We start from the raw sequence: 11,814 nt of genomic DNA, 5'->3' as shown, positions 1-11,814 counted from the left end.
GCTGGAGTGCAGTGGCATCAACCTAGCTCACTGGAGCCTCAAACTCCTGGCCTAGGGTGATCCTCCTGCCTTGGCCTGCTGAGATGCTGGGACTACAGGCGTGAGCCACCGCACCAGGCCAGGACATGCTCTTTGAGCGGCAATTGCTTTCTTACTCATTGTAAAATCTTGTTCTCAAAACTGTTGGCTCTCACAACATCTCTACAAAAATTTTTGAAATGTAGCTGGGTTTGGTGGCTCACGCCTGTAGCCCCAGCGACTCAGGAGGCTAAGATGGGAAGATTACTTGAGTCCAGGAGGCTGGGACTGCAGTGAGCCACGGCTGTGCCACTGCACTTGAGTGTGAGCAACAGAACAAGCCCCTGGCTCATACACACACAAAAAGGTTGACTCTTGGAAGCTTTGCTGTTTGAAGTTCTGTCAGTTCAAATAAAATAGCCCTCTCCTACCTGGAAAACCTGTCACGTGACAGACCCGGCTCCATTTACCACCCAGGACAGCACTTCAGATGAGGGGCTTTAAACACAAACGCCCCATTTATCTCAGCTTTTAGTTCCTTTCTTAATTTTTTTTTTTTGAGACAGAGAGTCTTGCCCTGTCACCCAGGCTGGAGTGCAATGGTGCGATCTCAGCTCACCACAACCTCCACCTCCCGGGTTCAAGCGATTCTCCAGCCTCACCCTCCAGAATAGCTGGGATTACAGGCGTCCACCACCATGCCCAGCTAATTTTTTGTATCTTTAGTAGAGATGGGGTTTCATCATGTTGGCCAGGCTGGTCTCGAACTCCCGACCTCATGATCTGCCCACCTCAGCCTCCCAGAGTGCTGGGATTATAGTCATGAGCCACCGTGCCCGGCCTTACCTTGTAGTTTCTAGAGAAACAGGGCCCTGAGTCCACGGTATGAGTCAGGCGTGATGCTGAGCCCTTCACACAGCCCTGCACCTGCAGAAACTTGGGTCACTCAGATTTCACCTCGACCCACCCACCTTCCTCCAAGTCCTAGGACCGCTCTTACCCTAGACTTGGGGACTGTGGTGTGTGGCCCTCCCTCGATGAGCTGGATGCAGGTCTGTCCCTGGTGTCGCAGGCCGACAGGGCCGGGACACAGTGCTCTCCCCTTTGCTGGGGTGAAACAGCAATATGTGGGCCATCCTATTTTTAAGCTCCACATCACTAAGGGCTCTGTAGCACTGGACAAGTCACTTTGCTTTGGGCCAGCTCTCTGTGCACCAGTGATACCAACTTCCCCAAGGGTGACCTGTGGTGGAAGAAGCCACCAGAGGTCACCAAGGGCATGTGCTGCCACCCGTGGGTGGGACTGCAGGCTTGTGAGGTGGGTGAGGGGCCGCCACTGCGATCTTCTCTGCAGCGGAAGGATGAGGGGATTGGGGCTCTGCCCGGCCTGAGGTGCCAGCCGTGCCACTCACCTGGCTGAGATTGAGCGGCTGCTGCTGCTGGAAGTGGGGGCCTGGCCGCTGCTGCCGGTAGGCGATGGCTCCAGACGAGCTCCCTGAAGAGTGACCGCTGGTGGAGGTCACGTTGCTGGAGGACTTCGGCTTGTAGGAGGATGAGTGGTGACTGGTGTTGACTGTGGCAGGAGGAAAAAGAAGTCAGATCAGTGGCGGGGTCCCAGCTGCCTAGAAGATGCTACCCCACCAGGTATCAGTGGTCTTCCAGGAAGAAAAATGCCTGAAGCCGGGCACTCACAAATCCGCCTCATCTCCCTGGGACCCCCTAGGACTTTGCCTTGACTCTGGAGGCAGTGGGGCCCTGGCTCACTCCCACAGCCGGGAGGGTGGTCAAAGCTGCACGAGGGGATGAAGCGTGGAAAGGCAGAAAAGACTCAGGAGAGGCAAAGTGAGCCATGGCCTAAGGCCAGGCCCAATCTTGCTCCTCTGGGAGGTGTTACTTCCAGTGTCTGGAAAGTGGGTGGGAAAGATCCGTTGTAATTTGAATGTGTTCCCCAAAGTTCTTGTGTTAGCAGCTTAATCCCCAATGCAAGTGTTTAGGATGGGGCCAGTGAGGGATGTTAGGTCCTGAGGGCAGAGCCCTCACAAGTGCATGACTTCATCAGTGCCTTAACGAGGTTATCTCAGGAGTGGCTTAGCTATTGAGAGACCGGCTTTTTTGATGAAAACAAGTCTGGCCCCCTCAATCTCATGTTTTCTTGCCCTTCTGCCTCCTGTCCTGGGATGACGCAGCACAAAGGTCCTCACCAGATGCTGGCACCCTGTTCTTGGACTTCCAGCCTTCAGAAGTGAGCCAAATAAACTTCTATTGATTATAAATTACCCAGTCTCAGGTTCTTGGTTACAGCAACACAAAATACATTAAGACAGGAGCCCTGCTTGGTCCTCACCGTGGGTGACTATGGGTATCAGAGGAGCCAAGACAGCATCTGTGGTGGGACCTAATGAACAAGAGAAGCTAAAATAATGCTCACAGTCACCTGGTCTAGTCACCTGCCTCGAGGCAGGAGAACTGAGTCATCCAGGCAATGGCCCTGTGAGCCAAATATCGCCAAGCACAAAACTGCTTCCACGTTATTGCCAGGAGGACTGAAGAGTGGAACAAGCACTGTGACCCTCCAGAGGTGACCTCATGGTCAGCAAGTGGCTCCATCAATGCTTCCCAAATGTAATTCCTGCATCTTGCTCAGTGTAGACTCTGGCCAGCAGCTCTAGGGGGCCTGAGCATCTGCATTTCTGACAAGCTCCCTGGGGATGCCAATGCTGCTGGTCGGTGGACACACTCTGAGTAGCCAGGGGCTCTGAGAGAGGCTGGTTGAACCCTGAGCTGGATGGCTTCCATGTTACCCAGCCAGAGAGCCACGGGAGCCTCTTCAGAGCCCAGTGGTTTTAACTCATCCAACAAGTATTTTCTGAGCGCCTGCTGTGTGCTAAGGACAATGACTGTGTAGCACTGGGGACGGGGGTGGCAGGGAGAAGGCTGAGAGTGTGAATAAGGAGGAGGCATCACAGATCGTGCAGATGAGGTGGCGAGGCCAGAGAATAAACCAGGTGAAGGGGCTGACAGGCAGGGACAGGCTGAGTCCAGCGAGGCCGCCGGAGCAGGCCGGAGCAGGACAGAGCAGGACAGGGCGTAAGTGTCCAGCCCGGAGGGGCAAGAGCCCAGAGTGGGGGAGCTCTGCTGCCAGGTGGGGGCCATCTCCCCCACCCCCCAGTTGGGAGAGCTCTGCTGGCAGGACCATCACCCCTTGATAAAAGCAGAAGAGACGCTTTACTAGCCCCCCAACGTCCCTGTGCCTCAGCTCTCCTCCAGGAGGGGGCCGCCTAACACACAGCGCAGTATTATACACAACTAAATGAACTTTCAAATCAAATGCACCGGCCATTGCCCTTCATTAAATGCAAGCACTTCTGTAACGGCAAAAGCAACAAACAGACCCAAACTAGTGAGAAGACACCAGGCTTCTTTTTTTTTGAGACAGAGTTTTGCTTTTGTTGCCCAGGCTGGAGTGCAATGGCGCAATCTCGGCTCACCGCAACCTCCGCCTCCCAGGTTCAAGCGATTCTCCTGCCTCGGCCTCCTAAGTAGCTGGGAGGACTTGGGCTTGCAGGAGGTCCCAGTCCTTAGAGTCTGCATTTCATCATGCTGGCCAGGCTGGTCTTGAACTCCTGACCTTGGGTGATCCACCCACCCTTGGCCTCCCAAAGTGCTGGGATTACAGAAGTGAGCCATCTTGCCGGGCTGACACCGGGCTTCTTTAAGAGCAACCTGTGTAATAATAGCCTAGGAACACCTTTCTCTAACTTCAATGCCAATGGGAGCAGAAAAAGAGGGGTTTAGTAAATGAAGCCTACAACAAAACAGCCTGAAGACTGTGTGGTTTGTGTTGTATAGTTTGAAACCAGTTCCAACAAGCATTGCTTCTGTTCCTTAAGAATAGTACAGTTAATGGAGAAGAAAACATCTTCTGGGGGAAAAAGACAGGCAGATAGCCCCCAGCAAGAAGGGCAAGGCAGACCAGGGAATGAATGAGAGCCTGGCGCTGGGGCTGGGGGCTGTCCCGCCTCCTTGGGCATCCAGTCCCTCTTGGGGTGAGATGTGCACACGGACAATACTGATTTTTTTTTTTTTTTTTTGAGATGGAGTTGTGCTCAGTCACCCAGGCTGGAGTGCAGTGGTGTGATCTCGGCTCACTGCAGCCTCCACCTCCCGAGTTCAAGCGATTCCTGCCTCACCTTCCTGAGTAGCTGGGACTACAGGCGCCCACCACCACACCCAGCTGATTTTTATATTTTTAGTAGAGATGATGGGGTTTTACTATATTGGCCAGGCTGGTCTCAAACTCCTGACCTTGTTATTCACTCGCCTCAGCTTCCCAAAGTGCTGGGATTACAGGTGTGAGCACCATGCTCAGCCACTAATTTTTGTATTTTTAGTACAGACAGAGTTTCACCGTGTTATCCAGGCTGGTTGTGAATGCCTGACCTCAAGTGATTTGCCTGCCTTGGCCTCCCAAAGTGTTGGGAATACAGGCGTGAGCCACTGCGCCCAGCCATGATACCAATTCTTAGTCTAAGAACCAGACTGAGGAAGGCTTTGCCCAGGGAAAAGGGGGACCATTTTAAGAGAGAAAGGTCATGAGTGACCTCCTTCCCACTGCCCTTCGTTGATCTGAGCACTCTAGGTGTTGTATCTTGTACTCACTTTTCTTCATGAAATTTCTGGAACGTGCCTGAAATATTTTTACTACCTTGACTTTCTATGGAGGACAGCAATATTTCTTTCTTTCTTTCTTTCTTTTGAGATGGCATCTCACTCCGTTGCCCAGGCTAGAGTGCAGTGGCACAATCTCGGCTCATTGCAACCTCCGCTTCCTGGGTTCAAGAGATCTGCCAGCCTCCCAAGTAGCTGGGATTACAGGCTTCCATTCCCATCCCCAGCTAATTTTTTGTATTTTTAGTAGAGACGGGGTTTCGCCATGTTGGCCAGGCTGGTCTCGAGCTCCTGACCTTGGGTGATCCACCTGCCTTGGCCTCCCAGTGTGCTGGGATTACAGGTGTGAGCCACCATGCCTGGCTGAGGACAGCTACATTTCTGTGACTTATATTTTCTGGAAACCTTGCTGGACTTTAGGATTACTGTTTGATGACACTGAAAAGCGTACAAAGCCCTAGGAGAGGAAACATGAAATAACAGTGTATGGGAAAGAGCTTTGGCCGGGGAATCCAGTCATCCACCAAATGTGGTGCTGTCCTTCCACAGAGCCCCAACTCTAAGGCTGTCCACATTTGAGGAAGTTGCCCACAGTAGAGGTGTTTGAATGATGAATCAGGTAAAGTGTTTCATATTAAGGGAGAAGCAGCAAGAACATATTGCAGGATGCCCAAAGGCAGGTCTGTATCTCATGCTCAGAAGCAAGAATTCAGAGCATTCATTTCGGAGCCTGAGCATCTGAGGTGAACACGAAGGTTCATTCTGTCTCAATGAAGTATCCTGTGGGTGGTGAGTATTAAAGGTGAGAATCTGGTCATTCTTGGGGCAGAGGGTGATAAATATTAATGAGCCATGCATGGGAACAACCAGGCCCTTGATTGAATTCGGTTGGATCAATTCTATTACAAATCCCAGGGCAATAAAATCAAAGTCAAAGAGGAGACGCCGGAGGGGGAGCCCAGCAAGAAAGAATGCTGATTAATTGCTGATGAATAGAGAAATGTGCCTCTAGAGGTCTCAGCCTCCCAAGAAGGTAGAAGGAAAACCCGAAACCTGGGGACAGGAGATTGCGGTGCACACTGCAGGTGGAGGGGGACCTTCCTGACCCCAAACCCCACAGACCCCCCTGCCCTGAGTGAAGGGCATACAGGGCGAGGTGCCTCAGTGGGGATAGAAGCAGTGGGTGCTACTCAGAGGCCCCAAATCCAACGTGCGATTGCAGCTGGGGCCCCTCCCACCCCATCCACTGAATCAGATCCTTGGGTAGGTGTGGGGAATCTGGAATCTGTATTCTTAGCGAGCTTCCCAGGACTCCAGAGCCGCCTGGCCCTGGCTGAGCAGACCTGCATTTGGGAATCAGAGCCCTGAGACCCAACACTGTGTCCAAACCAAACCTGTTAGACTCAAAGATCCCTTGAAACCTAGAGGACGGAGGGTTTTTTGAGGACTCAATGTAGAAAAAAAAAATAGCTGCAAATGTGTAGAATGCTTAGTATCTGGCATCTAAGGGCTCAAGTATTGAGTACCTGGCATTTAAGTACTTAAGAAGTGTTAGCCCTTGTTGGCATTATTATTAAACTCCGTCTCCTGGTTAAAGCTGAGGCTCAAAAAATAGGTGTCTTGGCCAGGCATAGTGGCTCATGCCTATAATCCTAGCACTTTGGGAGGCCGAGGCAGGTGGATTACCTGAGCTCAGGAGTTCCAGACCAGCTTGGCCAACACGGTGAAACCCTATCTCTACTAAAACACAAAAAGTTAGCTGGGTTTGGTGGTGCACGCGTTAATCCCAGCTCCTTGGGAGGCTGAGGCAGGAGAATTGCTTGAACCCGAGGCGGAGGTTGCAGTAAGCCGAGGTCATGGCACTGCACTCCAGCCTGGGCAAGAGAGTGAGACTCTTGTGTCCAAAACCAAACCAAACCAAACCAAACCAAACCAAACCAAACCAAACCAAACCAAACCAAACCAGGTGTCTCTCCAAGCTGGGACAATCAATTCTAGTCTCCTGGAAATGGGAACTAAAGCATGGGAGTTGCTGGCTGAGTGGAGTGAAGGCAGCGTCAGAGAGCAGGTCTCTGGCCCCCGGGGCTCAGGTTGTTCAGGGGTTCTGGTTCCTGCCCCGCCTGGGACTTAGTTGCCGAACTTTCCCTCAGCCCTGCATCCTTCCAATAAGTTGTCTTAAGCCAGTGCAGAGTTCATTCTGTTGCTTCCAAAAGAAACTTCACTAACCCCAACCTGAGAAGGACTGGAAGGCTGAGAGCCGCAGGCGGGGGTGGGCATGGTAGGGAGATGGCAGCACGCATCCTGGCCTAGGTGGGCTGGGGAACCCTGAACTCTCCCATGCTCTGGGAGCTCCAGCTGGGGGGCTGCCACCGGTTCTACCTTGGCCTGTACACACCACCGGGCACCAGGGAGCTGAGCGAGGCTGCATTCCCGACTTTTCTGAGCCTAGGAGGGTTCTGCAGCTAACGGTGTGTATCAGGATTGAACACCACCGACTGGGAAAGGGCGGGCACCCGACGAGGAATGCCCCTGCTTGCGAAGGCACAGGCCGCATTTCCTGTGTGTGGAATGAGTTCAGTCTGCAGCTTCGAGGTTTGCACACACATATGTTTAAATAACTTAAATAATGTTACAATATACAGCAAGACAAATTCTATCCTTTGCAAATACTTAAAAATTGTGCTACATATAGCTTTAAATAATATTTAAAGGCTAGCTGAGCTGGAAAGTATGCCCCTCTCTCTTTGTAAGGAATCCTGGCTCCTGGTGCAAATGACTTCAGGTGCCTTCCAGGGCCCCTTGGTTACTGCTAGAGAATGCTGCTTCCCGGCAGGGGTTCCAGCAAAATATTTGCCAGGGTAGAAAAAAGATGGTTTTTGGAGAGGGATGTCTTTGTGGCCTTGTGGAAAGGCCAGCTTCATTTTCTTTTCTTGACAGAGGTGCTTAATTCTGCGGGGGGCGGAGAGGGGGCTCCAGCCTGGTTCTTGGGCTTCAGATCACCAGACCCTAGCAGTAAGCACAGTCCGACCCATCAACCAGAAGGCTCGCCCTGGCATCTGGCACTGCCATGGCTCCACTTTCCCGAAGGGAAAATCTCCTTCTTCCGAGAGAGTGCTGTGTGAGCTGCGTGCTGCTCACGTCTTTCTTGTGGAGCAGCCAGGACCCTGCGGGCACCATGAACCCCTGCCTCTGGGCCCACAGGAGGGCTGGTTCTGATGTCAAGGCCACTTGGAGGCTGCATCGTCTCGACGGTACTATTGGGGATGGACCAGGACTTGAACATGGAGAAGCTTTAGCAGGGTGCTGAGCAGCTGTGTTTCACAAGCATTTCTTCAGAGGAAAGGCAGCTGGGGTAAGTGACCCCAAAGTCAGGGAAAAAGAGCTTCTGACACAAATGTTGGAAGGGGTGATGCTGTCTTGGGTTGGGAAGTGGGCAGCGGGGAGCACGAGCCTGTGGCTGTCACCATCTCCCCTTCAGGCTGAGCCTCTCAGCAAAAGGGGCCCCATCCTAGGCAATGCCAGGAGCTTTTGGGAGAGTGTCCCAGGGCGCTGACCCTCGCCGCCTGAGGCGCTGCGCTGGAGAGCCCTAATGACTCCAGCCTGCCTCCACTCTTCAGCCTCAGCGGCAGCTCCTGAACGGGACCTGCGCCCACTGGGCCTTGCATGTGGCCACCACCGAGGAAGAGTCCCCGGTTTCCTGTAGCCACCTCCGGTGACACAGACAGGAGGTCCTCCTGAGAACTAACAGCTCCTCACACCTCGACAAAGCTTCTTGGCGTTCCCTTTCCCTCCCTTTTCAGCTGCGCCATCATGAAGGTGCAGATTGGCTTGGGTGTGGCTTGGGGCAGAACAGCGGGCCGTGCAGATTTCTCCGGGGTTAGCCCTTACATTCTTCCACTGTGAGCATGAGCAAGGGAAACGCTAAACCGATGCTCCAAAATTTATGGTGAGCCATTTATGGTGAGTTTATTCAGAAGGTTACGTTCTCAGCCTTTATTCCGGGGCCCAATTTTTAGGACAAGCCTTCGCAGGACAGGAGGAGTCCTTTGAAGAGAGCAGCGCGTGAGCAGAGAAACACGCACGGCTCGGTCTCACCTCCCTGCAGCCGATTCTGAGGGGCTGAGAGGTGCCGATTTCAGCCTCCCCTAGCAAGACTCGGAGGAAGTTCCTCCTACACAAGCAACCCACCCAACCACCAGGGCTTCTCGGAACGGAGTGGTGCTAGATGTCAGCCAGGAACTCCCCAGACCAGGTATCCTTCCAGGCTGGGGGATAAAGAACCACGCAGCTTTTATTTCCTATTAATCAACCTAGTTGGAAGCAGAGCCATTGTAAAGGCAGCGAGGTATTGATTACGGAATTAAAGAAGGAAAACGCTGCTTATACAATGTGCTGGTAAGTAGAAGCCTCCGTTGGCTATCCGAATGGAGTCCTGGGTAAGGATCGCCTGTAGCCACTGGGCACTTTCCATTGTACCAGCTCCCATACAGCAGCAGAAACACAGGAAAACTGCTCTCCAGGGAGATGTTCCTGTCCTGTCCTGGCCCCAAATTACCTGGCACCAGGCTATCGCACTCCACCAATACTTCGCTGGCCTGGGTTTTCAGGGGTGGCACGATGATGGTTCGGGGGTTCCCCGTGCAGTGATTCTCCAGGCTCCCCTTGGTGTCAAAGGCGTTGGCATTGTTGTGCCCGGCACGCTGCTGCACGGAGTAGGGGCTGGTGTTGCTGGAGGAGTCGGAGTAGGGGGAGTCATGGACCGTGACGCAGCTGATGACGTTTTTCCTTTGCTTGGAGACAGTGCTGAAAATGCAAAGGGAGAAGTCAGAGGTGGGAGAAGGTCGCGAAGTGAGACACCCAACTAGCCTTTCATGCCCTGGGGCAGGGGAGGAAGGGAGGGGAGAGGGGACAAACAGGACTTCTGCCCTCCCTAACTCCCATGGGGAGGCTGGGCATGCAACCGTCTCCTGTGTAGCCCGCAGCAGGGGGAGATGTGAAGACATGGGGAAGGAGGGGCTGGTGCTGGACCCACAGCTGCTTCCGGGAACTAGGGAGTGAGACGCTTCTGGGCTAGCCTGGGCTCTTTCTGTGCAGCAGAGCTCAGCACAGCTGCAGGGGAGGCGCCTGCAGCCCAGAGCTGTGTGCAACCCCCATGGACCATCTGAGCAAGAAGAGAGAACCAGCAAGAACGCGGCAACGTGGGGACATGGGTTAGGAGTAAACGTTGCTGGGAGAGGAATGTCATGAGTTTAGGGTTGGTGCCTGTGGCCTGGCAAAGCTTATGCAGGAGGGGACGGAATGTCCATGAAATGGGATGCGGCGTGAGGCTCTGAGGGGCAGGGCAGACGTGCTGGAGAGAAGAACGCAGAGCTGAACTGGACACCCTCCGCCTCTCCTTGCTTTGAGTGTGCTCTGTGGGCTGACTGTGTGCAGGCCACGGGGACCTCTGCACTCCCCTTCTCAGGAGCCTGGATCACCTGCGGCTTTTCCACTGCCTGGAGGGACGGGGGTCGGCATGGCACTGGCACCTGGTGGGAAGGCCCCTGCCACGCCGATGCCATGTGAAAGCCACTCTGATGCCCTGGCCTTCATCTTACATGTGAAACTTCAGACAATAGGGAGGCACTGGCTTTGGACGGCTCTTGGCTGGCCTATTTGTTCAGAGATTTTTAAGTTAGTGTGGTTACTTTGGGAACCACTTCTGTCTTCAAGCTCAGCGAGTGGCTTGTTGGCATGATGGATGTGAAATGTATTGCTTACTGTGTGCTTATTTAAGGCTTTAAAACTGAATGTGCATCTATTTTTGTATACTGATCATTTATTTTTAAGAAATAGCAATTGCCTAGGCAAGCAGGTCAGTTTCCAGCTAATTGGATGAGAGAAGCAGCTGGTACTTATAGAGCCTGATGGAGTCACAGCCATTTCCCGAGTATCTTGTTTAAGGCCACACAGCCAGGCCAGGCTCTTCCCATGATGGATCTCTACCACCCTAGGGGCAGCAGGGAAGTGGGCAAATTCCAGAGCCCACAGCAGCCAGGAAGGAGGGATGGAAGAACCGAGCACAGCTGCGGAGCTACAGAAGGCTAGGGGAGCCAGGTGGTGCAGTCCGGAGGAGGCGTCGGCCCTGCTCCCCAATGCCCAGCGCTCCTGACACTAGGCTGGATAGTTCTTCCAGTGGCTGGACACTGTCCTCTCTGGGTCAGGGTACCCAACTGTGTTTGTGGGTGAGAACATGAACCTTGCAGTCAGATGTCTAACTTCAGCATGTGCTGGTGGTAGGGCAGTGATTTAGTGGCCTCATCAGTAAAAGGTAGGTAATAATTGTGCCTAAGTCATAGGCTTGTTTTGAGAACTAAGTGAGAAAATACAAGTAAAGTGCTTTAAGTGGTACACAGCACATGGTAAGCATTCCATAACAGCTGTTACCATTATTCTTCTTATAAGTTGTGTTAACTTGTTTAACATGTGAAAACAGGTTTGCAAAAAACTTATCTAGGCAAAGAGAATTCTAGCAGGGTAAGGACTTGCTGGAAAAGTTTCTTTCTTTCGATTCTATGAATAAACCAGAAGATTGAAATGAAAGAAAATTGAAACTCATCATATCTTGGAGATCTGTGTATGGTAGGTACTACAGGGAATACCTATACAAAGAAATATGTGTCTCTACCCTTGAGGAGATTAAAATCTCAGTGTATAAAAACATGACAAGTTAAACGGTAAAAGCTTTAAAATAACCAGTTAGAGAGAATAATGGATGTCACAAAGGCTTCGTGATTAACTGTCAGATGACTTGTACAGATGATAATTGTTAAGAACTCAAAAGAAGGTGAGGAATTAATTGGCTGCATATATTTATGGCTCTTCATGTTAACTTAAAATAGATAAATTTTAATTAATAAAGACCCAAACCTCCCAGTTATGACAGTTTAAATATGAAATGTCCATAGGCTTGTTCCTCAAAAAGCTAAACATGGAGTTACCATATAGCAATTCCATTCCTAAGTACGTATTCAAAGGAATTGGAAACAGGTACTCAGATACACATGAGTCAATGTTCACTGCGGCACTGTTCACAACACCAAAGCTGAAAACAACGCAAGTGTCCATCAACTGATGGATGGATAGAAA

General features: G+C 52.0%; 1 protein-coding gene across 9 annotated transcripts in view; it reads right to left on the bottom strand.

The window, feature by feature from the left end:
• HIPK2 (homeodomain interacting protein kinase 2) overlaps nt 1–11,814 on the bottom strand; it is a 217,894-nt gene that overhangs the window by 12,414 nt on the left and 193,666 nt on the right. For 5 of the 9 annotated variants that reach the window (XM_039472634.2, XM_039472633.2, XM_039472636.2 and 2 more), the window contains 3 exons: nt 9,242–9,489; nt 1,431–1,591; nt 865–945 (listed from right to left, as the gene is read on the bottom strand). In XM_039472634.2, coding sequence (XP_039328568.1) covers nt 865–945; nt 1,431–1,591; nt 9,242–9,489 — 490 coding nt within the window. The remainder of the gene's footprint in view (nt 1–864; nt 946–1,430; nt 1,592–9,241; nt 9,490–11,814) is intronic. The other 4 variants (XM_039472635.2, XM_039472638.2, XM_074379005.1 and 1 more) reach the window with 1 other exon arrangement.

This window comes from Saimiri boliviensis, chromosome 10 (assembly GCF_048565385.1).
Source record: "Saimiri boliviensis isolate mSaiBol1 chromosome 10, mSaiBol1.pri, whole genome shotgun sequence".
Classification (NCBI taxonomy): domain Eukaryota; kingdom Metazoa; phylum Chordata; class Mammalia; order Primates; family Cebidae; genus Saimiri; species Saimiri boliviensis.
This window is presented reverse-complemented; position numbering and strand designations above follow the sequence as displayed.